At 53.5% G+C, this 27286-nt stretch overlaps 10 protein-coding genes across 10 annotated transcripts; 4 read left to right on the top strand and 6 right to left on the bottom strand.

Moving 5' to 3' along the window:
* Nucleotides 1-11: 11 nt before the first annotated feature.
* J4E90_010570 (uncharacterized protein) lies at nucleotides 12-1986 on the bottom strand (the record flags this gene model as incomplete). Its single annotated transcript, XM_051440082.1, has 5 exons — nucleotides 12-203; nucleotides 260-687; nucleotides 742-862; nucleotides 923-1725; nucleotides 1779-1986. The coding sequence occupies 5 exons, from the start codon at nucleotides 1984-1986 to the stop codon at nucleotides 12-14; spliced, it is 1752 nt and encodes a 583-aa protein (XP_051286124.1).
* Nucleotides 1987-4464: 2478 nt separating this feature from the next.
* Nucleotides 4465-6934, top strand: J4E90_010569 (uncharacterized protein; the record flags this gene model as incomplete). Its single annotated transcript, XM_051440081.1, has 3 exons — nucleotides 4465-4546; nucleotides 4599-6757; nucleotides 6803-6934. The coding sequence occupies 3 exons, from the start codon at nucleotides 4465-4467 to the stop codon at nucleotides 6932-6934; spliced, it is 2373 nt and encodes a 790-aa protein (XP_051286123.1).
* A 3009-nt stretch (nucleotides 6935-9943) lies between these two features.
* Nucleotides 9944-10710, bottom strand: SOD2 (Superoxide dismutase [Mn], mitochondrial; the record flags this gene model as incomplete). Its single annotated transcript, XM_051440080.1, has 3 exons — nucleotides 9944-10090; nucleotides 10146-10604; nucleotides 10663-10710. The coding sequence occupies 3 exons, from the start codon at nucleotides 10708-10710 to the stop codon at nucleotides 9944-9946; spliced, it is 654 nt and encodes a 217-aa protein (XP_051286122.1).
* A 4182-nt stretch (nucleotides 10711-14892) lies between these two features.
* J4E90_010567 (uncharacterized protein) lies at nucleotides 14893-16136 on the top strand (the record flags this gene model as incomplete). Its single annotated transcript, XM_051440079.1, has 2 exons — nucleotides 14893-15047; nucleotides 15113-16136. The coding sequence occupies 2 exons, from the start codon at nucleotides 14893-14895 to the stop codon at nucleotides 16134-16136; spliced, it is 1179 nt and encodes a 392-aa protein (XP_051286121.1).
* Nucleotides 16137-16344: 208 nt separating this feature from the next.
* Nucleotides 16345-17422, bottom strand: J4E90_010566 (uncharacterized protein; the record flags this gene model as incomplete). Its single annotated transcript, XM_051440078.1, has 4 exons — nucleotides 16345-16364; nucleotides 16448-16659; nucleotides 16734-16946; nucleotides 17019-17422. The coding sequence occupies 4 exons, from the start codon at nucleotides 17420-17422 to the stop codon at nucleotides 16345-16347; spliced, it is 849 nt and encodes a 282-aa protein (XP_051286120.1).
* Nucleotides 17423-18093: 671 nt separating this feature from the next.
* Nucleotides 18094-19002, bottom strand: J4E90_010565 (uncharacterized protein; the record flags this gene model as incomplete). The annotated part of the gene is made up of 1 exon (XM_051440077.1): nucleotides 18094-19002. One exon carries the CDS (start codon nucleotides 19000-19002, stop codon nucleotides 18094-18096), a length of 909 nt encoding a protein of 302 aa, XP_051286119.1.
* A 202-nt stretch (nucleotides 19003-19204) lies between these two features.
* Nucleotides 19205-21481, top strand: NOG2 (GTPase required for pre-60S ribosomal subunit nuclear export and maturation; the record flags this gene model as incomplete). The annotated part of the gene is made up of 4 exons (XM_051440076.1): nucleotides 19205-19302; nucleotides 19365-19956; nucleotides 20006-20164; nucleotides 20483-21481. 4 exons carry the CDS (start codon nucleotides 19205-19207, stop codon nucleotides 21479-21481), a joined length of 1848 nt encoding a protein of 615 aa, XP_051286118.1.
* A 211-nt stretch (nucleotides 21482-21692) lies between these two features.
* Nucleotides 21693-22895, bottom strand: J4E90_010563 (uncharacterized protein; the record flags this gene model as incomplete). The annotated part of the gene is made up of 2 exons (XM_051440075.1): nucleotides 21693-22635; nucleotides 22708-22895. 2 exons carry the CDS (start codon nucleotides 22893-22895, stop codon nucleotides 21693-21695), a joined length of 1131 nt encoding a protein of 376 aa, XP_051286117.1.
* A 357-nt stretch (nucleotides 22896-23252) lies between these two features.
* Nucleotides 23253-24338, top strand: J4E90_010562 (uncharacterized protein; the record flags this gene model as incomplete). The annotated part of the gene is made up of 1 exon (XM_051440074.1): nucleotides 23253-24338. The coding sequence occupies one exon, from the start codon at nucleotides 23253-23255 to the stop codon at nucleotides 24336-24338; it is 1086 nt and encodes a 361-aa protein (XP_051286116.1).
* A 333-nt stretch (nucleotides 24339-24671) lies between these two features.
* Nucleotides 24672-25583, bottom strand: J4E90_010561 (uncharacterized protein; the record flags this gene model as incomplete). The annotated part of the gene is made up of 1 exon (XM_051440073.1): nucleotides 24672-25583. One exon carries the CDS (start codon nucleotides 25581-25583, stop codon nucleotides 24672-24674), a length of 912 nt encoding a protein of 303 aa, XP_051286115.1.
* Between the last annotated feature and the right edge of the window lie 1703 nt (nucleotides 25584-27286).

Below are 27286 nucleotides of genomic sequence, written 5' to 3'. Positions count from 1 at the left end.
TGAAGCATATATTAGGCCTGCTCCAGAACCTGTGGCTTCTCCTTCTCCATGCTACTCTTGTGGAAGTCGGCGACGCCGTCATCATGCACGAGGCCAGAGCGCGCGAGGAGGTCGGTAAGTCCGACTTCGCGGTGGACCTCGGCCCAGCGCTCTTTCTCGCGCTCTGCGGTACCGGCGGAGCCAAAGAGGGTGTCCATTTCTTCCTGGGAGGGTCGTTAGCAAACAGCACGCATGCAGATGGTCGAGTGAGGAAACTTACGAGAGAAACGCCCTTAGTCTCAGGGAAGAAGAAGAAGATAAACGCAGCGCCCATAGCGGTAAAGATGCCGAAGAAGATGTAGGTGCCATAACGAAGATGCGTCAGCATATCCGGGGTGACTTGACCGACAATGAAGTTGTTCATCCAGTTGGACGAAGCACCGAGGGCGATACCATACGGACGGTTAGACATGGGCCAGATTTCCGCAATGACGATCCAAGCACATGGACCCCATGAGTAGCCGAAGAAGATGACAAAGAGCCACACGAAGACACAGGCCGCCCAACCAGCACCCTGGTGGCTGGCCCAACTGTCCTCGTAGCTGGCAGAGATACCGGCGATGATGAAGTGACAGGCTGCCATGCCGATGGCACCGCTGACGAGTACGGGCTTACGACCCAGTTTGTCGACGTACATGACCGCAGGGACTGTAGATTCGTTAGCGCGAGGACGTCAAGTGGTGCTTTAAGGTGGGAACTCACTTGTTGCGAGGAACATGACGATGCCAACGACACCTGTGGCGAGGAGATTGATCGAGTTGCCCGACAGCCCAAGGTCTTGGAAGATACTTGGAGCATAGTACAGAATGGCGTTGATGCCCGTCTAAACGTTGGGTCGTCAGTCAGTACATGTTTCATATGCGGTCCGCACGTAGTCACATACCCATTGTTGGAAGAACATGGTGAGCGTAGAGATCAAGACACGCTTGAGCATGCCCCTAGTGGTGAAGAGACTGCCAATAGCGACGAATTGCAGCTTGAAGACCGACAACGCGCTCATGTCCTGAAGATGGGGGAATCGCTCGGCCAGAGACTTCTTCTCGAAGAGACTTTGTGCGCGGATCTCTGCGTACTCAAGCTCGATGAGTTCGTGCTCCTGGGGAAGGCTACGAAGATTGGCGAGTACACGGCGCGCCTCTGCCTCACGGCCGTGATGGACAAGCCAACGGGGAGAGAAAGGCATGAAGATCATGCCAGCACCGAGAAGCACAGCGGGAGCCAGTTGCAGGGCGAGAGGGAGAAGCCAAGCAGCCTCCTTCTGTCCGTCTCTCCCTGTGCCACCGATGTAGTTGGTGCCGTAGTCGATCCAGAAACTGATCATGATACCCAGGGTAATGCTCAATTGCTGAAGACCCACTAGCGCACCTCGGACTTCGGGAGGTGCGATCTCGGCGTTGTACATGGGGACAATCATGGACAAGGCACCGACACCCATACCGGTAACGAAACGGCCACCGAGAATAGCATTGTGGCCTTGACCGGCGGAAGCAGTGCATTGAACGACGACACCGACCATGAAGACGGCGACGCTGACGAGAATGGCGTATTTACGGGAGAGGATCTCAGCGATGAATCCAGAGTACATTGTTCCGAACCATGCACCAAGTTCGAGAATGGATACGAGCCAGCCCTGCTTGGAGGAGTTCCATTCAAGTGTTTCTTGATTCGCGATGTAGTCGCCCATGTCTGAGCATCTGTAAGTGACCTGCCTGCCATTGTAGTGGTAAGACGTTACTTACGTTCCTTGAAGGAGGGCATGGTCAGAACACCAGAGAAGACACCCTGGTTGTAACCATACAACAGTCCACCCAGGCAGGCAAAGCATGCGATACCAAACACTCTGGCGTTTTTTACCAGGGCCATGGGTCCCGATGCACCTGCGAGTGCTTGACGGCGAGCCAGAGCGGCCACCTCAAAGTCGCCGGCACCACCACCGACTGGAGCCATGATGACGATTCGAGTGCGTTCGTAAGTGAAAGATCGAAGTAAAGATCGTCAAAGAATGGGACGAAGCACGAGAGTGCAGGGTTACTCAGTAAGCTTTTCGCGAAGCCCTCGACAGTTGAATCCTAAGACCAGGGAAGACATGGGGAATGCAGTCCTACATATGCATTTCCATTTCGCTCGGGCGGCCACCCAAGTCAGCATACCATTGTCTCGGGTAACGGGCCTACACGCTGAGTGGTTGATGCTGCGAAGCTTTCCCATGGCGGATAAAGAGACGGTTAAGCTCCATGGCACCAACGCTTATTTCGGGCTGCGGCAGCGATTCAAGCATTGGTGGCTGTCCTGGCATTGGCGCTTCATTGCTTGTAACGTCCCGCGAGGAAGCAGGCTAGAAGCCACTGACGGCTGGGCGCACTATTGACAAGAGTCGCGGAGGGTGGAGGCGACGCGGGGAGAACGCGTTTGGGCGCACAGATGCTGAGCAATCACGGCTGAATCGACCGTTTTGTGAGATCGTTACGTGTTGGAGCTGGCACGAGACCGACCGCCTTTTCAACCTGATGCCTCTGTCTTGCGATGACCTGCTCAAGATGAATGCCATTCAGATCCGAACTTCTGGTAGAGTAACAGGCTTTGTCGTCCAGCTTGCATATCCAGAGTCATACTGAGCAGCCACCGCGCGTCGTATAAATTAACAGCGCGTATCTGCCGGTCCGCGGACGCCCATGCCGCCAGCCCCCGCCTCTTCGAGTTGGCAGCCCATGAGTGTGGAGACTCCACAGCGGGATGTTAGCGCGTCGTTTGTATTCTGCCTAAATGCTCTACCCTCGGCGTCCACATGGTGCGAAGGATCACGGCGCTGCGGCGCTGCGGTAAGATCGGAGCCTTTGTCGCCAGGTCAGTCACGGGAAGCGATCGAAGAGTCGGTTCCGACCTTTATTTCCGTGACAATTGGATGAGCGACATTTGGCCGTGAGATAGAGCGGATGTGTAGAGCTGACGACGCGGAGATGACCACATAGATTGTGGGTTGAAGCGTTCGGGCCCACTGGCTGAGGATGCAGCCAATCACGATGAGGTCAGCAGCGACGTCATGCACTTGCCGACCTCCGATGCCATCGCCATCGTCGAGAGTGCACAGCTTCCCGTTCACATGCTCCAACGCCACCTCATCGCTAATTTATTTCCAGGATTATAACGACATTCTGGAACTGAGACACGCAGCACCAAGAACAACAATGTTGTGCGATGCTGCAGATTGATTGCGGCGGTACGCTAGCCCAAATGCACGTCTGTGGCTCAGCAGTCTGCCTTCCCGCGCCTTCCTGCTTTCTCATACTCATCATCCTTTCCATCGCACTGGTTGGGGCTATCTTGTACGTTCAAGACCCTTCGCCCCATCATTCGGCGACTACAGTCTAGGTCTTGTTGTGTGGCATATACAGTCACGTGCTCTATCCCCATCTTTGGCATACTCCCCTTAGCTGGCCTCGGGGCTTCAGCTTTGTGGTTTACAGGTTAGTGGGGCAGCTTTAGCGATCTTGAACAAGCGTTCTTCGAGGCTCTGCTTACCCGTTTTGTGAAGAGCTTGGGCGTCTCTCTATCGGGTTACATCGCCCCCAGCGACGCCGCAGGTTTGAAGTCGTGCCACTCTTGAAGCGATACGACCAGGTTCTAGCCAGCACTCACAGTTGGGGCGATCTCCTGTTTTCAAGGTCCTTCGCCCCATCTCCCGGCGACTGTAGGCAGGGTCTCATCTGGTGGCATGGTTACGTGCGGCACTTTGGCTTGTCAATCAATACGCTGATATCGCATCCGAAGGATTCTCATATACATGTGCAGAGTCACGGCGCTTAAGCAACTCACTGATAACACAGAGACACTGTCGAGTGGTGACAAATACACCGAATGGCCCCCTCGCCGCACGATCACATCAATTGAATCATCGGTTCGTCAAGAAGGAGGCGGCAGAGCTCTTGTAACACTCTCGGAAATGAAGACAGTCGACATATTCGACCCATTCTGACACAATCGTTCAATCCACATTGGCGCATATCGCTCATTATCTCGCCTTCGAAGACGCGGCAAAACCTACTGTGTGAGACTTTCGACCAAAACCGCGACGGTGTCGGTCCTCCGTCTCCATATCTAGTTGCATCGCCCCCAGAAACGCTACAGTCCTGACGTAGCGCCCTCATGGAACCCTTACGATCGGCTCACCATTGTTAATCAACGGCGGCGGCGAGGGTCTCGGATTGAGACCTGTACCGCTTCTGACGTGGAAACCCTCAGTGGCCCCGATCGAAGTGCTTTCATCTTGGTGAAGGGGTGCAGTGGACCGGTAAGCATACGTCCAGTTCTCAGATATAAGAGCCATGTTTGGCAATGTATCTCTCGCATCCTCAGAAACATTACACTTTACAATCCACACTACAATCATCAGCAACCATAGATCACACTCACGACCTGAAGACGGAGATGAAGCTACTTCAAGCACTATCTCTCGTACTGATTCTTCGCAGGGTTCACGCATCTCTACCCTACGGCCTTCCTGATCTTGGTCAGTGGGGCCTGATGTATTGCTGGATGACTGATGACTAATGAATGTGCAGACGAAGACCGTTTGGTACCCAGGGATCTTCAACCAGCTGCTTCCAATCCTTCCAGCACCGGTATCGTTCCATCCGGAGCACCTGCATCTTCGCTAGGAACCGCCTTTTCGACTATTCTTGGCACATCGACGACGTCTTCCACCAGAGTTCACACGTCTTCAGGCACAGCGCCGGTACTTGTGAGCTCTCTCGTCATCCCATCGACAGCAACCTCTTCCAACTCTTCGAGCGCTTTTGATCGCCCTAGCTTGAACGGTTCTAGCGTCGTATACGCCAGCACGATCATCCTGACTGCAACGAGCCAGCTTCCCACTGTTGCACCAACCACAGGTGGGATAGCTCCCAATTCCTCCTCTACAACTCTTTCAATTGGTCCTCAGCCATCATCGTTTCCCTCGTCCGCTGCTCGATCATCCGCTTCTCAAAGCTCACAAGGTCTCCAAAGCTCGCAATCCTCGAATTCGCTCTCCACCTCTTCAACACTAGCGCCATCACCGTCGAACTTTGCGCTACCTTCGTCACTTACATCTGCCACGCCCACCCCGAGTCTTGTAACGACCACTATCACGGCTTCCAACGGTGCACCAAGCACAGTTGTCATCACTGCCAGTCAGCAACCTCAGACCAGCAACGTTGGGACCATGTCTTCGAACCAGCCATCGCAAGCTTCTACTGCCCCTGCATCTCTTCCATCTGGTACTACTCTCGAAGCTGTCATCGGTGGCATTGGCTACAGTCTTCCCTCCTCGCATGAAGACTCAATCGAAGTAATGCTGCTTGATGGCTCCGTTGCACAGCTCTTTGCCGGCAAAATCATCATCGGAGATCAGACTGTGACCTTACCCTCGGACTTGAGCAGCGAGACCACGCTCCCTGGGGGTATCAGCGCCAAGCCTGCCGAAGCTACAACACCTGACGAGGACGACGATGACAATGACGGCGGTGGTGGTGGGGTCGGTGGCCTTTTCGGTGCTCTTGGAGGCATTGCAAAAGGTGCGACATCCGCGCTCGGCGGAGCTATCGGCGGAGTGGATGCCGTCACATCAGGTGCCGTGGCATTTGCTGGAGGGACAGCTGGTGCTATCTCCGGTCCACTTACAGGAGCCATTGGTGACACCGGCAAGTTTGTTTCCTCTTTGAACGGTATTCAGAAGTCGTTCCCCGGAAACGAGCTTACGAAAGGTGCTTTCGACACCTTCACCCGTGCCCATCAACTCGCTCGTCAGTCTTTGAACTGGATGAAGTCGACGCAGAACTTAGCTCAGAACTTTGACGACTTATCATCCGACGTCCAATCCAAAGTCATGTCAGGCGCGAGCGAGTTCGTAAAGGCTGGTGGTACTTTAGCTCAGTGCAAAACTGCCATGGAGGCCTTCCAGGACTTTCCTTGGGAAGACGCCGAAGTACCGAGTCAGACAGCGCAGCCTAGTGCGACAGACAAGCCTACCGAAACAGCCTCGACGCAGAGTACCAAGGGGACTTCCACCGCGCAGACTACCTCTCTGCAGTCGACTACACACATGGCCTCCACGACACAGAGCGCGAGCTCTGCTGTTACTTCGAGCCAGACATCGTCATCTAGTAGTGAGACGCCGACACCCACAGCCGATCTCAAACGAGAGTACGTGATTTCTACCGAAGATGGCACGCCTTGGACAAGTTTTAAAACCCTCATTGACACCCTTGACGGAGGTGAGGGATTCTTGGCCAGATTCGACAGCATTGGCAGTTACATGTACTTCACCATGCTCAACAGTACGCAAGCTGCAGAGATAGCCGACTCGCATGACTGGATTGAATGGGTCGGCCTCAACGAGGGCGGAGTGCCGGAAGAAGAGCTAGAGGACTTCGCAGAGGAAAGCCGAGCTTTCAGTGTAGTGCAGACCAAGCCCGTGTTGCTATCAGAAGCGTCAAAGTCGCTTAACGCTCCGTATCCGGTGAATGCCTATTCTATGTCTGCACTTGCACATGCCCCACGAGCCATGGGCAGTCCGATATCCAACGCACCTTGGTGGAAGAAGATGCTCTCTGCACCCCCTCCTGGTCCCGACGAAGTACCTTTGAGGCCTGAGAACTATCCTGACTACTTGGCCGACGATACGGGTGGGGCAGGGACCACTATATACGTCCTCGATGATGGCTTCGACCTTGCGACGCCCGTATGTGTACCTTTGTATATCAATATTCTAATCTGACCAATCTAGGACCTTCTGCCAAACTCAAGGAAGGTTGACCATCACATTCTGCCGAATACGGCCACTATCCCACGCGAAATCAGGGATAGTGGACGTGGCGTAGATGAAACAATTGGGGGCGGCACACACGGAAACATGTAAGAAAATCCGCAGGTACACACTCGATCAGGAAAGAGGACGCTAAAGCTCTTATCAGGATGGCAAGCCTTGCAGCTGGCATCGACACCGGCGTATCGCCTAAGGCGGATCTATTCTTAGTCAAAGTCAAAGGCCAATATAAGCACTCTGTCGGAGAGTCGAGAAGCACTACTCAACACAGTGAAGCATCTGTCCGGTATTGGAGTAGGTATGTTAGGGATCACATCAACACAAGGAAGGCGGCGAGACAGGCTGGGGAGCCTGAGGTGAGATCGGTCATCAACATGTCATGGGGTATGAATCTCAAGTTCCCAGCCAAATCTGCTTCGTGTCATTGAGTTAACAGTCTGCAGGCATCAGATTCAGCCGCTTCACACCTGCCAGTGGTGCCAATGTGCAAAGGGAATTGCAAAGGTTCCTTGACTTTTGCAAAGAACAGCAGACTCCCGTCGTCGTGGCTGCGGGCAACGTTCCAGCCACATCGGACGTGAAGGAAAATTGGCCACACGCACTATCCAAACCCGGTGACAGTATGATCATCGTTGGAGGTGTGAATGAAGATGGGCTGGTCATTCCGCAGATGATCGACGACAGTACCGGACTTGTGCACGTCTACGCCCCTGGGAACAACATCGAAGCCCCGACTGACGCCGTCAATTCGTGGACGGGGCCAGGTACAAGCCAGGCTGCCGCAATAACTGTACGTACCGCCTATTGCTACTCTTTTGGGGTTTCCCATTAACAACACGTCAGTCTGGCCTTATCGCGTATTACAATGGTTTACCGAACTTGCAAACCTTCGAAGCAGCGCCACCAGGTGGTGTGTGGGGCGCGAAGGGCTTGGTTACGTCACATGCCTGGCCGAGGTCCTCTCCCGATTCCAAAATCAAAGTCATTTACAATCTCGCTAGAGGTGACCCGGCTCACGGCGAGCTTTCGTGTGTACAGCGTCGCGATAAGTATGGAAGACGCCAAGATGACGGACTTTGCTCCCTCTCATCTACATTCGCCACATCTACGAGGTGAGATTGCCTGCGGTTGATCATGAGATCTTGGCTGACACCCTCAGCTTCTCCGGTACGATATCGGCTTCTTCCGCGAGTGTCAGCAAACCATCCACTGCTGCCGACTCTTCCACAGACGGCGAACCTTCCGCAGCCAGCGACACATCCTCGACTAGTAACTCCTCCTCTACCAGGATCGGGCACGGTTCCATTGCTAGCTCCACCCAGCTGTCCACCATATCGCTCGAGTCTGACAGTTCGTCCGCTACACAATCTCTCCAATCTTCAGCAACGCCATCACCCACGCTAGCTCCGACCGCCACGGCCATTGACAACTGTGCTATGTGTCGAGTTGAGCTTGGTAAATGTTTCGAAAAGTGTGACCCGTTCGATAACGATTGTGTCGACATATGCAACTGTCTCACAAAACATTCGGACAAGCATTGTAAGCTTTGCAATGAAATTACGACTTGTCCTCCAAGGCCAACATCCACGGCGGCATCTACGCCTACGCCTACGCCTCTTACCCCTGAAGAGATCAAAGCAGCTTGTGATAGCTGCAAGGGCGCTGTGAATGTGTGTATCAATAGCTGCGGAGCCTCTCGCTTTTTCTGCACAAAGGAATGCAAGTGCACGGAGAAGAAGAATAATCCCAAATGTATCAGTGGCGGGGGTTGCGACGTTGAATGCGACGACTAGTTGGGGTTGGTGGTGGGTTATGAGCATGCTCGATCACAGCCTATGGCCGCAGGCGGCCCGGCTTGTGTTGTGTTCTGCGACAGTTCGTGGCGTGGGGCTGGTATGCGCCTCATTGATGGAGGCTTGTGCTCTTGCGTCGTCTCTTTCATTACATTTGGTTCCGTTTCTTATCTGACATTCGCTTCGTCTTGTATTTCTGCGTCATGCGCTTCCGTGCTGCTCATCTCATTTCGATCTCACAAGACTGTCTTTACAACAATAAACTCGTTCCAGGGCTCTTTTGAAGCGCATAAGAGTCATGTGTGTTGGTTGTCGCTCTCGCTTTACTTTGACAAATGCTTCCCCACGAAATCGTTGGTCATATACTGTGTTCACAACTGGTACTCTTTCAATTCCATCCTACAATACCCTCCGCTAAAGTCAAAGGTTGCTGTGTTGACCCTGTCATGACCGAGATCCTTCTTCCGATAATTCCTTTATCACCAACGCCGAGGTGCAGTTTCTCTGGTAGTTGCATGAAACCTCTTTGTGGCGACTCTATTTCAAAAGAGTACAAAGCATCCAATGCACCTTGTTGCGTTGACGAGCAGAGATCACCGTCACAACTAATAGCATCGTCAGCATTGCGCTAGCCCTGTGGAAGGTCGCAACCGTGACGGACTGAACTCACTGTATGACCAACCGGTGGCTATCCTGTTGCAAAACGTCGTCGAGCCCTTGGCATTCAACGTTGGTTCCGCATTTTGACAGTGGGTTGGTAAAGAATAAAACCATCTCTTGTTCTGGATGTGTGCGTGCTAGGTGGGATGTTGGTCGCAGTACTGCTATCGAGCCTCCTTGGCTGACGCGCGTTGAGCTGCCGTTGCACATTGCTAGACTCTGGTGAAGGAGACCCGGCGGATACAGGGATATAAACTCGGCCTTTCAACAGTAGAAGAATGACGATGGAAGAACGAGGTTGGGTGAATGGGCAGTGTGTAAGTATACGAGTGTAGGGAGTCAAGCCTGAGATCGATCGGCGCCGAGGGGTAGGAAATTGCGAGCGAATGATTATCGATGGTAGCAAAGATGCAAAGTCTTTGTAGTCTACGCACTGTTTCAGCGGCATGTGTTGCAATGTTTGAGATCTGAGAGTGAATGCGTATCTTTGAGCAAGTTTCGGAAGAGTACCCGATTGGTCAAGCTCGGGCACTAAGATCCACCATGGTGCTCTTCAAATGAAGGTATGTATGTATGTCAAGTTGCGATCGCAAAACCATCATATCATTCACATTGTTTCGCGCTGTCCCTATATGAGATCTCCGCCCGCTTACATAGAAGCCTTGAGCACGCTGAAGGCATCAGCGCGCGATCCTCGGTAACGCTCTTCCGCCGTCTTCCAGTTGATGACATTCCAGATGTTTTTGACATATGCAGCTTTGCCGTTCTGGTACTGGAGGTAGTATGCGTGCTCCCACTGCATGTCAAATTAGTCGCCTGTGGCCTCAAGGGTCGAAGAGCCAGCAACTCACCATATCAACACCGAAGATCGGAACTTCGCCCTTGCCAACGACGGGGTCTTGATCCTTGGTCGTCACAATAGACAGCCGCTGCTCTTTGCCCATATCGGTCTTGACCAGCCAGCCCCAACCACTTCCCTGAATGCCGAGCAGAGCGGCGTTGAAGGCTTCCTTGAACTTGTCCTCGTCACCCCAGGTCGCCTTGATCTGCTTGAGCAGCTCAGGAGCAGCGGAGCTCTTGGCCTCATCCGAGCTTGCAGGTGCGAGGTTCTGCCAGAAGAGGGAGTGATTGATATGTCCGCCTGCGTTGAACTTGATTCCCTGTTGTATGGAGACCTGCGAGGTGATGTCCGAGGTAGAGACAGCTTCGGCCTGGGTCTTGAGAAGACCGTTCAAGTTCGTGATATAGGTTTGATGGTGCTTGCTGTGATGCAGCTCCATGATCTGGGCGGAGATGTGCGGTTCCAATGCCTATGAACTATGAGCATACTGTGCGTGGGGTAATAAAGTCATCTCAGGCTATACTAACATCGTAGGCATATGGTAGCGGAGGAAGCGTGTATTGGGGTGCAGACATGGCGCCAAATTCGAAGGGCTGTTGTTCTGAAGCAAAGACTGTGGATGTAGAGAGAAGAGGAAAGAGAATGGTTGGCAACGTCGATATGCCCCGCATCGTGCCTGACCCTCACGCAATCGATACGTATAGAAGCCGGGTACGTTCGTCAGACTGCCAGGCCGTCACCAACAGGGTGCTCGGATGTATGTTGCCCAATTGGGTCTAGTGCACTAGAAACTGCCTCAATTGAGCGCGATGCCACTCAAATGCTCCACTATGTCTGTACTGGAATCGAAACACAGGTAGACGATGTATAGGCAGACGTTGTATTAATTTCTGCAGCAATACCTGCTGATCTGACAAAGGGAAGAACGTGCGATGGCCAGCTACAGGTAGCTGCAGACGTGTGAGTAGCTTCAATGGCGAGGCAGCAAATAGAAGGCGATGCCAATGCTCGCATGAATGACGGACTAAAGGTAGCACAGCTCTTGTTGCGCAACTTGACGGGGATACGATGTGACGAAGGCGCGGTGTTGAGTGAGAGATGAGGTGAGGGAACGGCAGTACGTGTTGTTCCGGTCGGACCTCGGGGATTCCAAAGTTGACGCCGTTGTGAAACACGATCTAAGCCCGGTTGAGCTTAGCTTGATGCTGTGATCATCACAAATCGATTGATACTGCGGACGAAGAAAGTAACTCTAGTGCGATGGTTGTACCAACGAGGCTACACATGCCTCTCGTTGGTGAGCGATATCGCTACAGTGGCAGATGCTTCAACACATGCCTTTGTAGTCCCTCCTTCTCAGCTTCAACTGCGCATTCGCTCGCAGACCATTCCTCCTGTCTCCTCTTTCAGCGTCGACATCCCTGTCCTCAGCTAACAGCATCTGCCTCTTTATAGCTGCTTCACTTTCCGTCGTGAAAGTACCACACCTGCACCCATACCTCATGCGCGACAATCTCGCTCTCTTTCTCTTCTTCCACATTTTCCTGCCTTTTTCCCAGTCAAACTCGAAGCTTTTCGCCTCCATATCCTCTGCGACTAACTCTATTACTTCGTCCGGGTCGGTAGGGGCATGCATGAGGGTGAAGCGCATGTGCCTGGTCTCGATCGTGCTACAACCCAGTGCCCTCATTTGGTCGACGAAACGAGGAGGCGGTGATTGAGCACGATCACACCGATCACGGGCCGGCGCCCTGTGCTTTCTGGTTTTACCGATGCCTTCCACTTCTTCTTCACGGGCAGGACTCTCCCAACGGTCGAGTATGACATATGTGTCCTGTCCCAGCGTAACAAGTTCGCCGTGACTATCACTCTCGAGGAGCACGAAGCCGCCAAGTTTCCGTTGATCAATAAACGGGCTGTGTCTCTCAGTGCACATCGCCATGCTCGGACTGGACTCGATCTGATCGCGTTGCTTCTCGGTGAGCTTGCCCGGAAACTGCATCAAAGTGACACTCGGCCAGCATCGAGCTAACCGGGCGCCTCCAGAGTAGCAACCGGGCATGTCATACTGTATGATCTTTGTTTTTACTACTGAGGATGACAGCAGCGCCAGATTTTGATGGAGATGGCGATGTCTGTCCATGTCGACATGCGCATCGTAGGCAGATTTGTGGGTCCAGGATATCCATAGGTATAGTTCAGACGGCTGCTCTAAAACTCGACTCCAGTCACACTCTTGGACTCCGTCACACCTTTTCAGATCAGTGAAAGCATGAAGCACAGTACGCCAGAGTTGATTAGACTGTGAGCTTGCGTGATGTATGCTTTCTGGCGCGGTGATTGTGATCCATTCGCATACATTCCTGGTGATGTCGAGATCGCGTGTGTCGGACATTGTTGAACGTTGGCGATTAGGCTGGTGTCTGAGAAAGCTGTTGGCATGGAAAATGTTGTTAGCTGCATGAATACTTCTGCGTGCGCGAAATGTTTCCGATTCCGGTGGTACCAAGGTACACGCGTACGTCGGTACCCGCGATCATGAGCAGTCTGTGCGCCTGGTCTCGCCAACCTATCAGCTGGTAGCTACCTAGGTATGTGTGACCCGCATCTGTAGTTCGTACGGGTCGACCTAATCATTGGATGTAAGCCGGCCTAGGTCTCCAGCTCGAATATCGTCACCTAAGTCACTATTAGGTCGAGATAAGAGTCCTGGGGTCATCTCGTCGAGGGTTTAAGCGTTGGTCGGACTTTTTGTTAGACATTGACAACGGTGACGCCAGAGCTTTCACGGAAGACCACTCTACCCTTGCCTTTGATCTAACTGAGGGGATCGTCATTGATGATGTCGTGCCTTTTCTGACGAGCCAATTGAACTGTTCATCGTCAATCTGACGCACATGCTGCCAAACCATGCTGTTAAGCTTGCGCGCAACATTCGTCCTCACGATCAGTTGCACGTAGCCTCGTATCGTCTCCAAGGACCGAATCGAGTGGCATGACCAAAGTCCTCATATCTGTCTACCATGTACTCAGCACTTGCAGATAGGTGTCAGTACTGTCTTTGATAGTTCTGTGGCATCCTTTGAGGCTCCAGACGTCGGTGATGGCGGGATGTAATGCTGTGGTCACCGCGGAAATATTTCATAAGGCTTTGGCATCGCCCCATGTCACCTTCAAAGCACTGACAACCGAAACAGAAGCGAAAGAAGAATTAATGGCACTGTTTGCTTGACGGAGAAGGCCATCGAATTTGTAGTTAAGTTTATGACAAAAGACGAGAAGGGATGGGGCGCTGAGGTGGTAACTCCCTGGAGAATATGATGCAGGTACATTCCACGGTCTTTGTACCTTTGCATCGTCGAATGGTCTCGATACTAATGTTTCTCTAATGATTTCTGCTAGTAACAATGGGATACGAATCATTTCGAGATCTGAGCGCATAGTGTGATGATACACCGACGACCGACTGTCAATCAAAGTCCTGGCAGCATGTGATGGTGCTTCTTCATGTTTGAATAATGACCTAATCCAGCCATCCTACATTGTTCCATGTTCGCCGTTTCAGGAATGCTCGTTTCCATGCCGCTCCAAGTCGAATTCGCCCAATGTCAATAGATTCGGTGTGACGACAGTATCGAATGCATGAGCGACAGGGCGTTCATCCTGACTATGTGAGTAAACGAGACAACATTGGTGAACCACTTACTGGGTTAGCCTCGTTTCCGGCTTGTACAGATTGCGTCACTTGAGATTCTTCATCATCCTCGAAAGCCTCCACGATCGTGTTGCGAAAGACATATTCGATGAGGTCGTGATTCTTGGGCAGCTCTTCTGCTTGTGTGGCGTTGAGCATAGTTATGTACAACTGCCCACCAAGAGCCTCCCAGATGTAAAGGTGTCCTTTCCCTCCGTCGAGCTCGTTGATGAAACTTTTGAAGACATCTGGAGGGGTATCATTCCTACTATGTATCGCATACTCTTGCTCGGTTGTTGTAGTCGCGGTCGGCTTCTCACTACTAGATGAGAAAGTCTGATTCGAAGTGGCAGTAGAGCTCTCGCTAAGTCTAATACTTGCAGGTAGTTCATGCCCACGATCTTCGGTCGCTTTCGGCAAGATGACGTCGTTTGACGGAAGGTGGTGTTCAACTCCAGATGCGGTTTCTGGGGGCGCAACCATCGACGCAGAAGCTCTGAGCGGCTTTGACGTATCTGGCGATGACATGTGTTCCGTATGCACTACACTGACAGCTCCGCTTTCCTTAGCGACATCCACTGATCCTTCTTCTGCCGAAGTAACCTAGTCTTCGCAGCGCCCTAATTTCATCTTCTACTCGGTCCAGGTCGTGGTAATAGCAGACCCCAGAATTTTCGACGTTCTCGTTAGTACGAGAGGGCGCAACGAGGTTTCTGGTTACCGACCCCGCTCTCGGCAAATGTGGGGCCTTGCCCAGCCCTCAACACAGCCTAGCTTCGCCCATCTCTCGACGATAACGCAGGAACGATAACAACTTCATGACTACTCGCAGCACAAGCTTCACACCTTCCTCATATATACTTGCCAAGACAGTAACATGCACGATGTCGTGATGCTACCTGAGGAAACACGGCTCGTCACCGGCGATATGTCAGATCCAATTGCCCGCGGATGTAAGCGGAGGAGTTGGGCGACGGCAAGAGTGGGATGGGCTGGAATATAAAGGTTCAGGTGGTACAAGATGTGGAACTTTGGGTGTTTTGTTTGCTGACAGTTAATCATTATGCGGTTCATCAACGTCGCACTCGCTGCATCTTTAAGCGTGGTCGGGAATACCGCACCCACAGCTTCACAATCCCAACCACGTCAAGCAACAACCGCTAGCGAGCGACTCGGTCTAACATGGCTAGGCGGTAACAGCAGCCTCCCCAAAGTCCTGTACGCATTACCCAACCCCACCACATCCCAGATCCCCATCCCCACCCCCCCTAACACACCCCCAGCGTCCTCTTCACCGGCGGCACCATAGCCGGCGGCTCCATCTACGGCGCGCTTGACGACACGCAATACGGGCAACTCAGCCAAACCGGCGAAGACATAATCGCCCGGAACCCCTACCTCCTCAACAACACGCAACTCGCCGTGTCCAACTGGACATCTGAAGATGGGTCAACGGGCACAAACGACGCTTTAGTCATGAACATGACGCGCTTCGCACACGACGCGCTGTGTTCAGAAGATAGCGACATTGTCGGCGCGGTATACACGCACGGCACGAATTCGCTCGAGGAAACGGCGTTTCTGATGGACTCGCTTGTTAACTGCGGGAAACCTATTGTGGGGACGGGGAGTATGCGGCCGTTCACCCACCTCTCCTGGGACGGAGAAGCGAATTTCTTCGACGCAGTTATGCTAGCTGCGAGTCCGGAGTCACGCAACCGCGGACTCATGGTAGCGTTCAACGCACGCATCATACCCGGTTACTGGGTAACGAAACTGCATAGCACGAACCCGGATGCTTTTGGTTCTACGTCCGGGGGTGATTTGGGTATCTTTATCAACAGTTTACCGGTTTTCTTCAACACGCCAAGTCAACCGCTGTACAAGTACTACTTCGACATCAGCACTGTATCAGCATATCATACATACCCAACCCTACCCAAAGTCGACATCCTCTACGCAGCCCGCGAGTTCGACGGCAAGCTCGTACTCGACGCGCACGCCAACGGCGCGGATGGCGTCGTCATCGCCGGTACTGGTAACGGCGGCGTACCGAATGGCGGGGACGAGATAGCCGAAGCGATGGAGAAAGGGCTTCAGGTCGTTGTTGGGACAAGAAGTCCGCATGGGCCGTCGAGTCCGGCAAGGACTCCGTCGTTTGCGAAGGCGGCGTTTGTGCATCCGATTCAGGCGCGGATTATGCTGCAGCTGGCGATTGCGAGTGGGATGGATATGAATCAGACGATTGATGTGTTTGAAGGGGGGTTTAGGGGGGCGATTGGGCAGAGTTGGAGGGCGGGGAGTTGAGGAATAAGATATGTGGGAAAATGTATAAGATGATGGAGATGGTAATAGAGATGGTGAATGAGATCTGCCCCTCCATCCCAAGCCTTCCAAACCCTTCGTCTGGATGCACAACTCTACCTCCCTCCCAACGTCCCCAAAATCCCCCCTTCCCAGATACAACCTTCACTTCCCCTCCTCCCACCACCTCCCCCCATCCCACCCCTTCCCATTACTCTTCCCCTTCCCATCCTTCTCACTCTCATGCTGATGAAAAAACGCAAACTCCTTCCCGATATCACTCAACCCATCGCCCGCATCGTTAACCAACATACCCTTGCCCGGTCTCGCCATAAGATACGCGTACCGGTGGATATCCTGCGAGTTATCCATCCACGGCATGACGTCGTCCAGAAAGTTCCTGATCTCGTCGTCGGTGCCTTCGGCGCGGAATTCGGTGACCCAGATGGGGAGGCCGCGGGCGACTTTGCGCGCGTTGGCGATGTGGTCTTTGAAGTTTTGGGCGGAGTTGGGGATGGAGTTGTACCTGTGGGGGGTGGGTGAGTGGGTGTGTTGGTTGGGGGGAGTGGGAGAGTGGAGGGAAGGAGATGGGTGACGTACCAGTGGATGTTTATGAAGTCAATGGTACAGCCGTCGCAGGCTTCCATGAATTTGGCTAGCCAACCCAGACCTGTGGTGTCGGAGGCTGCGGCATTGGTGACAGCGGGTGAACCGAGATACATTGCGCTGTTGAAGTTGGAGAGCGGTTCCATGTGCTTTTTCCAACCAGCAACGGCGGTGGGGACGTCGATGCAAGAACCGCCTGCATCAGGTCTGTCACCAGAATTAGCACATACTCCAAACAACCGCCCCCTTGTCTACGCTTATCAGAGACAGCCGACTTACATGCAGTTATCCGGCTCATTAAACCCCATCAACCACGTCGCAAACCCATTATCCTCGAAATTCTTCCTCGCCATCGCCTCGGCATTGTCTTTCCACCTTCCTGTATGATCGTCGCGCAATGAATGTAGCATGGGGATGAAGCGGAACCAGGCAGGTGAGAGGGCGGACGAGGAGTCCCAGTTGAAGCGCCAGGTGACGTGGGTGCCGTCGCCTTGGAAGAGCTTGTTGTAGGCGACGTCGTTGTAAGCGACGCCGCGGCGTTCGTGGGCGGGGGTTTGGGTGAGGGGGTCGTGTTTGGGCTTGCTGCCTTGGGTGTCGGCGGGGGTGTCGTCGGGAAGGGCGAGGGGGGTCGCGGTAGTGAGGATGGCGCATAGAAAGACTAGGATAAGGGCGAGGAGTTTCATGATATGATAGGCGAGGAGATCGAGGTAGAGACTGGGTGGAGAGAGAGTGGTGAGCTTGGGGCAATCGATGGTCGTGAATGGTGGTGTGGGTTTGACGCCCAGGTAGTGCGTTAGTGGATCTTGTGAAGGGGTTCTGTGAGAGAATGTGGACAAGTAGATATATGTGTATATGAGCAGATTATAGTTCCTTGGATCACGCTCGCCGGCCTAGCGCTGATAACGCCTTCGCAGAGGTAAAGTCGGGAACCTTGACAAACGCTTGAAGTAGGGCTTCGGTCACGACCCGGGTGAGTACTCGAACTGATTGACCAAGAGAAGTCAGGCTTCACTGGCGGGCGGTGCGAAGGCGGTGGATGCAATCAGAAGACTACCAATGCGATCGTTCGGGGTGATTAGGCCAAGACATGTGGGTTAGAATGTATTTCGTTCGTTTGTTAGAGGCCACGAAATGACAATCTTGGGTGGAAGATAACGGGCCGCTATGTCTCCTTCACCTCACTAGCGCTTGAGCAGTCTAGCTCGCTGTCCGCTATTGGCGGCACATGCCCAGGTCCGGAGTGAAAGGTGGACCACGGTGATTGATCAAAGTGAGAAGGCGTGCCAAAAATCATCGAGACGTCCAAAATATTGGTATACACATGAAGTACATGATACATAGCTCGGTACTGAGCTTACATCTTACCACCAGTAAGCTCCTCGGCCACCTTCTTGACGCGCTCTTTGGCAAGGCCAACACCCTCGCCACCCTTGAGCTTGTTGAGCATGTCGCCGACACCCTCTGGTAGCGGTCCATCCCATGGGCTGAGACCGTTCCTGCCATCTTCTCGTGGGCCCATGACACCTCTGGCGTCCCAAGCGACAGGCTGCTCGTCAGATCCGAAGACCTTCTCTATCGCCTCGTCTAATTGTTGTTCGTCCACGATGAATTTGCGCGCATTGGTGTATAGATCGTGTAGGCGGGAGGCGCGGATTTCTTGTATCCGGGCTACTCGGCGCTGGTATGCTCGGCTCCGGGCCTTTGTGATGTCGGGCCGCGGGGGCAGGCTGTCAGTGAGGAAGTCGCGAATACCCTTGGCGACTGATGTTTCCGTCAAAATGTCGACTTCGCGACGGGGTGCCGTAGCCAGTTCTCGCCTTTTCGCACCGATGGCCTGGATCTTGGCCATGTACTCGGCCTCTGATGTAACTTTCCGCTCATGCAGCGCCTTGACACCCTCCTTCAAGTTCTCTCTCCGCTTCTCTGCCAGCCTCTGCTTGTATAACCGGTAGTCGACATCCCGGCTGTATGGTCCGGGGGCCTTGACTTCTTTGGGCTCCTTGGTACTCCGGTCGAGGAAGATGTCCGACTCCTTTGGGTGCTTATTCCTTGTCTTGAAGACGTCTCTTGGGATGGGGAGGTGGCCCTTTACTGCGGGCTTGGCTGGGTACGTGGGCTGCAGCGGCTTCGGCACGTCGATGTAGTTTGGCGACTGCGGACCGAGGGCGAGGGCAGATGGTGTGGAGGAGAAGGCACGCACACACAGGCTGTTACTCCAGCCATTGGCGGCGGCAGAGGGTCGGACGGGTATCCTGGGCGGCATTGCGGTGGTCCTGCCTCGGTCACTTGGATGCGGCGATGCGGAGGTGCGGCGGTCGTGTCGTCGCGCCTGCTTCGAAATTGTCGGCGCCAAGCCCCTTGGCCCCACTCTGGCTAGCTCCCGCCTCTCAAAAAAAGTTGCCCATGCCTCGCGAACTCTACTCTTCACTCTTCCCAACCCGCCAACACCACAGGAAGCAGTCGCCATGGGTGTTCAGAAGAAAGAGTACAACCGCAAGGAGCGCGAGGGCAAGACGGGCGATGGCATGGGAAATGTCAAGACCAAGGGCGCCAACTTCTACCGGTATGTCGCGCAATCTTTTTGCGCCAGGGTCTCTGTGCACAGGTATACTGACAGTTTCGCAGTGATGCGAAGAAGGTGAAGCTGCTCAAGCGCCTTACAGGTGGTACAGCCGAGCGAAATGCCAAGGGAGACATCACCAAGGCCGCCGTCTACCAGAACCGCGCAGCGCCTGTCGCCCGTGTCGAGCCCAACAGGAAGTGGTTCAACAATACGCGAGTGATATCGCAAGATGCCCTCGACAGCTTCCGCTCGGCCGTGGAGGCGCAGTCCTCGGATCCGACCACGTTCCTGATGAAGCGCAACAAGCTGCCCATGAGCTTGATCGAGACACCAGGACAAATTCCAGGCCTCAAGCAGCACGCAGCCAAGATCGCCGTCGGCAGTCAGCCTTTCTCAGAGACATTCGGCCCCAAGGCTCAACGGAAGCGCCCGAAGCTCGACTTCAGCTCCATTGAGGATCTGGCAGGTCGCACAGGAAGCATGCACGAGACCTACGTGGAGCGCCTCGAGAACGCCAAGCTGCTCTCGGGCACGTCTGGCGAGGCAGAGCAGAACGAGTCCTTCGCCGACAACCCCAACGGCGAGCTGACCTCTGCGCGCGAGTTCATCTTCATGAAGGGCACGTCGAAGCGTATCTGGAACGAGCTGTACAAGGTAAGCTTACAACCATCAGCTCTCACAAGCCATGTCTAACATGCCCCAGGTCATTGATTCCTCCGATGTCATTCTCCACGTCCTAGACGCCCGCGATCCTGATGGCACTCGTTGCCGCTCCGTCGAAAAATACATCCGCACCGAGGCGCCTCACAAGCACCTCGTCTTTGTGCTCAACAAGGTCGATCTTGTTCCTTCCAAGGTTGCTGTAAGTTCACACCCCCTCTCCACCCCCTACACCACATGCACCCTCCTTAAGTCAAGGACCTTTTCCTATTCCATGAATACGGTTCTGTTACAAGTTGGGAAGAGCAAAAGTGGCTCGCTGGCCTAAGATCGTCTTGATCGCGGGTCGATTGGTAACCGTCTTGGTTGCCGATCAATAGAGTCACGCGTGATTTGTTTGAGTTGAGGACCGTCTCTGCACTAGCAGCTTTATGGCGGTACTCTTAGTAATATTTCGCACATTCCATCATCGACGCACATTATCATGTCAAGTTGATGACCACGCACTGACACTTGACAGGCTGCATGGGTTCGTCATCTCAGCAAAGAGTTCCCGACACTTGCTTTCCACGCCTCCATCAACAACAGTTTCGGTAAGGGTTCTTTGATCGCCCTTCTCCGCCAGTTCAGCTCTCTCCACAGCGACCGTAAACAGGTCTCTGTGGGTATGGTTGGCTACCCGAACACCGGTAAATCGTCCATCATCAACACTCTGCGAAAGAAGAAGGTGTGCGTCGTCGCGCCCATCGCTGGCGAAACCAAGGTCTGGCAATACATTACCCTGATGAAGCGCATCTACATGATCGACTGTCCCGGTATTGTACCACCAAACCAGAACGACACCGATCAGGATCTGCTGCTTCGCGGTAGTGTACGTGTCGAAAACGTCGAGTACCCAGCACAATACATCGAAGAGGTTCTGAAGCGGGTACAACCGAGGCATCTCCAGCGAACGTACGATATCAAGGACTCAGACTACAAAGGCGATGCTGTCGCTTTTCTGGAAAACTTGTGCCGCAAGAGCGGTCGTCTGTTGAAGGGCGGTGAAGCTGATATTGATGGCGCTGCGAAAATGGTCTTGAACGACTGGATAAGAGGAAAGCTGCCTTGGTTCACCCCACCACCATACAAGGAGGGCGAAGAATCAGCGAGCGGACCCATCAACGCGAAGCGTGAAGGCAAGCTCGGTGAGATGAGCAAGAAGCGGAAACGAGGCGGCGAAAGCGAGGCTACCGGTAGTGTCGCTGGAAAGGCTGGCGCCAAACAAGACGAGTCCGATTACGACTCTGACTTTAGTGGTTTCAGCGACGAAGACGGCCTACAAATGGATGGCGAGGACGATGATGAGGAAGAGGTGTCGGATGACGACGAAGAAGGTGGCACCACACTTGAGGCTGCCGACGATGACGAAGCCGCCGACGTCGACGCGGAAAGCGAAGACGAGGAGGAGGTTGAGAAAGAGCTCGCTGCCATAACATCGGCGCTCTCGAAGGCGAAAAAGCGGCAAAAGACCACGTAAGGTCAAGAAGATAGTTAGTTTATGATTCAAATGATACCCCGATATTACGATGTCTCAATCATTGAGTCCCTGCCTTTGTCTTTGGTGATGACGGTTCCCGCGGTGTTTGTTCTTGTGCGCAAATGCCTTGCCGCACGTCGGGATTCTGTCTTTGAGTCATAGTCACTGCTCATCTCACTAGACCTTGATGTTGACTTTGCATTCTTTCCCATTACACAGGCGGTTTCTGCGCCCACGTAACATGAAACTGAACGTACGTATGCACCCTCGGATCCCTCACCTCCCTCTTCGCCAAAGCCAATATAATCTGCAAATCCTCCGCCCGACCCCCCAACACCTGCGTATACCCCCTTAGCATATACGCCTCAAACCCTCCTTCTAAGATCATAATCTGCTCCAACTTCCCTATCGTCCTCAGTCTCTTACTCCGCGGCCACGGGCCCATGGGTAACTTGTACACTTCGTCGGTCACGTTAACGAAGCCTGCGTCTTTCATTTGCTTCGACCACGACCGCGGTGCGTCGAGCGGCGCACCCATCCTCTCCGCGATTTCAAAATACACACGTGCTGATTCCAGATATCCTGAATTAGGCGGAATGGTACCATCATCCGACAGCCCGCCGGGTATCGTACTCGCGAGTTGGATCCAGCCGCCTGGTTTTAGGTGTGTGTAGGCTTGGGATATTAGGCGCGGCCAATCCCGTACAGCGGTCATGAGGTCGCGGCCGTGTATAAAATCGAAGTGGGAGGGTCGGTATGCCCATTCTTCTTCTACGTCGTCGATTTCAAAACTGCAGTTTGGGGGGACGAAGGATGGTTGTGTGGCTGCTATGTCTACGCCTAGGACTTCGGCATTGGGGTATTTGTCCGCCATGTCGATTGCCCATATCCCTGTTCCCGTCCCTAGATCCAAGATGCGTGAATTTGCGTCGCAGAAAGTAGAGTCGGGGATTGGTGCTGCGTAAAGACGGTCTCGGAGTAAGAGGGTGTATTTATGGTGTTGGAGGTCGATTCGATCGAGTTCTGTCTCGTCGATGGGCATCCCGTAGTCGTGTTTGCCGTAGGTGGGGTACAGGCGGCCTTCTATTTCTACGCCGCGGCGCACGGAGGAGAGGATGGAGGAGAGGAAGGAGGGTGTGTCGGAGTCGGCGTAGCTGATGCGCTGGTTAATGGATTGTCCGATGAATTGCTTGAGCACGTGACTTTATAGAGATCCGGCAGCATACCCTTCATCTGTCGATGCTTCACTCGTGTCATCTTGCGCTTCAAGTGCATGCTCCCCATTATTCTCTTGATCGAATTCAGACGACGAGCCAGCGTCAATCCCCGAATCGACCGCTGCAGAATGATGCGCAGTCTCGGTTGGTGCAGTGGCAGGTGGATTCTGTGCCTCGACGTCTTGTTGGTGCGACATGATTACAAACGATTCTATGGCGAAACAGGCAATCCCTTTGTCACACTGGGGCTCAGGATAGGGCTAGCTGGTGGAGTGGCTGACGCAATGATGGAAGGATCACAAACGTGGGCACAACGTGGAAAACGTCCAGGATTTGGGGTTCTGGACTTGGGCCATCATGCAGCCCGCCGCCTCGCCACCACGCTTCGCGGGTGCCACCTGCCAACACTTCGGCACAGGTTCGTCCGAACGATGAGGGGCACACGTGTAGTGCGACTGAACTAGCATCCCGACAATTCGTCGCGACAAGCAGAACGCAAGGCTGGTATTCCCCTCTCCCAATCATCGCGATCCTCAATTTCCCCAAACCTAATCATGGCCGCCGATCTAACTCCGAGTAAAGCAGCTCTCTCCCTCCTCGACAACATCGCGCAACTAAGCAATGGCTTCAAGAACGGCGAAAGCGGCGCAAGAGAAGGGTTACTGGATGCATGCCGTGGCCTCATCGCAGAAGTCAGCCACCCATCCGAAAACATGCTGCAACTACTCTGGGCGCAACCCGCCCACCTCTCCACCCTCTGGATGGCCGTCGAAGTAAAGCTCTTCCAAGCCATGCGCACCACCCCAGACTCCGGAGCCAGCAGCCTGGAAATCGCAAAGAAATGCGACAAAAACGTCGACCCCGTCATCGTCGCACGCATGCTGCGGCACCTCGCCGCCATGGGCACAGTACGCGAAACAGGTCCTGATACTTTCGCCAACACACCCACCTCCAGTGCTTTCGCCGAGCAAGCATACCAAGACTCTATTTCGTACATTGCAGAAGACTTTCAACCCGTGCATCACTCTATGAAATCATATTTCGAACAGAGGGATTGGAAGTGTCCTGATAGCGGGCTTGATGCGCCGTTCCAACATACGTATAATTGTAAGGGGAGCCATTACTTTGAGTATTTTCAGCAGAATCCGGAAATGGGGAGGCGGTTTGCTAGCATGATGGGGAGTTGGAGTAAGGGGCGGCCGAGGTGGTTTGCGAGTGATTACTATCCGGTGCAAGAGAGGTTGATTAGTGGAGCGGAGAAGGACAAACCTTTCCTCGTTGATGTTGGGGGTGGGTCTGGACATGATGTTGAGGGGTTGAGGGAGGCGTTTGAGGGACGGTTACCGGGTGGGCTGGTGTTGCAGGATAGGCCTGAGATCGTTGAGCTTGCGAGGCTTGGGCATGGTGCGCAGGCTATGCCGCATGACTTTATGACGGAGCAGCCTGTCAAGGGCGCGAGGGCGTATTATCTGCATTCCATCATTCAGGACTGGAACGACGATGTCAACTCCCAGATTCTGAAAGCGATTGTGCCGGCTATGACGAAGGGGTATTCCAAGGTTCTTGTTAACGATTTCGTCGTGCCGGATCAGGGTGCGCATTGGGTGCAGAGTAAGTTCTCCATTCTCATTGCTCGATAGTGTGATGGGTTGCTAATGCGTCGTAGCATGTTTGGACTGGGAGCTCATGGCTAGTCTGGGGGCAAGACATCGGACGGAAGAGGAGCATCGCAGGATGTATGAAGGCGCGGGGCTGAAGATGACGGGGGTTTGGCGGCATCCGCATAGTCTTGACTCGTTGATTGAGCTTGAGCTGGCGTAAGAAGATCTTAAGAGTGTAATGCCATTGTGCTTGATGATGTAGAATTTAGGACTATCGACTACCTGGGTACCTAGGACAATAACCTCAAACACAGTACTAAGCCCTACACTCCTGAATCTTCTTGCAAATAGGTAGATTCCGTGAAGCCAACATCACTCTCCAACGTTGAGGATCTCCTCAACCACTTCAAACGCTTCTTTGACCAAGGCCCTCGTCTCTTCGTCAAAGCCATGCCCGTATGTACTCAGAGCCCACAGTCTCTTCTCCCACAAAGCCCACCGCTCTGGAGTCAATCCATCCTGACTCGGCCACAGCTCTGTCTCGTCATCCAGAGGCACCGCAAAGTGCTCTCGTAGCTCCTCGTGATCAGCATTCCAGAGCGCCCAGCCTCCGTCCCGTAGCCATATCGCCGCGACCCGAATATCCAGCGCCCGTACTTGCTCGAGTGGTAAGCTGTGCGTGTTGGATTCAAGCTCCGGAGGTGCTTCGTGTACTCGTTCGAGTGCGTGTCGACACGCGTAAAACACCGTCATAGGATAGCCCAGACCTGTCTGTCGACCATGTTTCATCAGTGTCGCTGAAAAGATGCACATGCGGAGGTATAGCTGGTCGGGTCTAATCCTCATCGTGCTGCCAAATGGATCTTCTTCGGTGCCTGGATCGCGTATACCATTCCAGTTGCGTCGTCCTAGGAGGATAGAATGCGCATCTCCCCAGTACATATCAAAGCCAGGTAACTCCGACCAGTGTAGTTGACCATCGCGCTTAGCTTCCCGACACAACCGTAGTACTTTGGGCTTCGAGGGCGGTTGCGCGCGAATGGCGTCCAGTAGAGCAAGATGAGAGTCGTATGCAGGCGAACACGACACGACGTTGATGAAGAAGGCGTCCCAGAGTTCCCAGATCGCTTGATTGGCATCGTGGCTTGCGGTGATAGCGTCGATGATTTTTTCCACTGAATAACCGAAGAGCAAAGAGTAGCCTCTTGATGTCAGAGCTTCTTGAATGAGAGATGAGAAGCGGTTTGGCGGGGTAGTGCCTGGGATATCGAGGATGCTCGTCATTCTGGCCGGAGTGCAAACTGCAGGCTGAATGAATAGAAAGTAGATTCGCGATGCTGGGTATCTTATCCCTTCTAATGTCGGCCTTGAAGCGATTGCTTTAATGCGAAAAAGGCATCAGGCGATAGTTTCGTGTATCATGGCATTTCCAAGGTCGGACCCACAGGCAACTGCAGGCACGTGACTCGCTGGACCATGGTCGAGCTGTCCGATACCGCTTCGATGCGGAAGATGGCGGGTAGAGATCAAGATCTCGAAATTCCAGAGAAGCTCACAAGGAAGTCGTGAAGGCTGACAGTTGATGGAATACCTACTGGTCCGTTTACGAGTGCTTACTACGCCCGATCACTCCACTGGTCTCTTAGCGGGTTGCCCGTACCCCCACGTGCGTCGTGACCTCTTAGGTCATGTAAACTCCGCTGTCGTATAACGGGCTGAATATAGCCCCTTCACTGTATACTGCGTTGACTAGACCGCGTTGTGGGCTCTGCTTAGGCATCAACTCCAGTCTCTCCTCAAGAGTAAACTCCACTGTTCAACAACTGAATGTCCTCCAAATACTGAACGATGCCAAGGTCAGGCTGATGTGTATGTGGTGATGACTGAAGTCCCTCCTCGTCAAAGCTAAGAATGTTGGACTGACACAAAAACCTATCAAAGCATGACACTAAGGTACCTGAGGAGGTAAATATGGGCTCTCATGTTGGATTATGAAATCCAGAGCAAGTCAGATCTTGATAGGTGTCAGACAATGGTCACACTCTTATACGCCCGTTGCCCGGCTTCACAGAGTAACCACTCAACCATCGACAGCATCAAGCACCTCATCGATTGTGGATCCTACGAACAGTTATACGAGCAAGCCAAGTTTCTCACATCAGACAGAACGACGGTGTTCTCCGTCAAATTGTCGACCAGCGCATGTATAAAGAGCAGCGCAATCTTCCATTTCATGTAGCACACAACCACCGAGTACAACTACAACAGCTCTTCACTCCATACTTATACTATCAATCATGCAGCTACAAGCTTTTCTACTCACCATCCTTGTCACTTTGGCAGCCGCCGCTCCGGTCGCAGAGCCTCAGCGCGGTGTCCCTGACGGCGGTTGTCGTCTAGCCATCCGAGACGCAGAGCCTCAACGCGTCGGCCCTGGCGGCGGCTGCCGTCTAGCTGTCCGAGACGCTGATCCCCAGAAGCGTTTTGGTGGAGGCCGCGATCTAGCCTCTCGGGATGCTGATCCCAAAGAACGATTCCGTGGAGGCGGCTTTCTAACTACCCGAGATGCTGAGCCTGGAAGGGTATGCCCAGGGGGACACAGTGGCGGATCGGGAGTTAAGGAGAGAGCTCCCGTTCCGCTTGCGATCACCGAAGCCCGCGCAGTTCGTGGGCCAGGCGGACATAGCAGTGGACGCGCAGTTGCAGAGAGAGCTCCCGCTCCGCTTGGGATTACCGAAGCCCGAGGAGTTCGTAGGCCAGGGGGTGGCAGTCCCTAGATTCGCGATGTCGCCTTTCCAGTAAGTAATACCCAGGAAGTTAAACTCATGTTCTCTGGAAGAGGCTAACATACCTTAAGTAGGAATGAAGGGCCTCGATGAGAGTATGACGGTTGGAACCAGCAGGGCAGAGACTGGTTGAAATGTCGGTGACATGCTATTCGTTCAGTGAGCTTAGGAAGACCGATATTATTGTGTGGAGTGGGTACA

Source organism: Alternaria incomplexa (assembly GCF_024043165.1).
Source record: "Alternaria incomplexa strain BMP 0042 chromosome Unknown scaffold_23, whole genome shotgun sequence".
NCBI lineage: Eukaryota > Fungi > Ascomycota > Dothideomycetes > Pleosporales > Pleosporaceae > Alternaria > Alternaria incomplexa.
The sequence above is the reverse complement of the archived record's forward strand: the minus strand, read 5'-3'. Positions and strand labels throughout refer to the sequence as shown.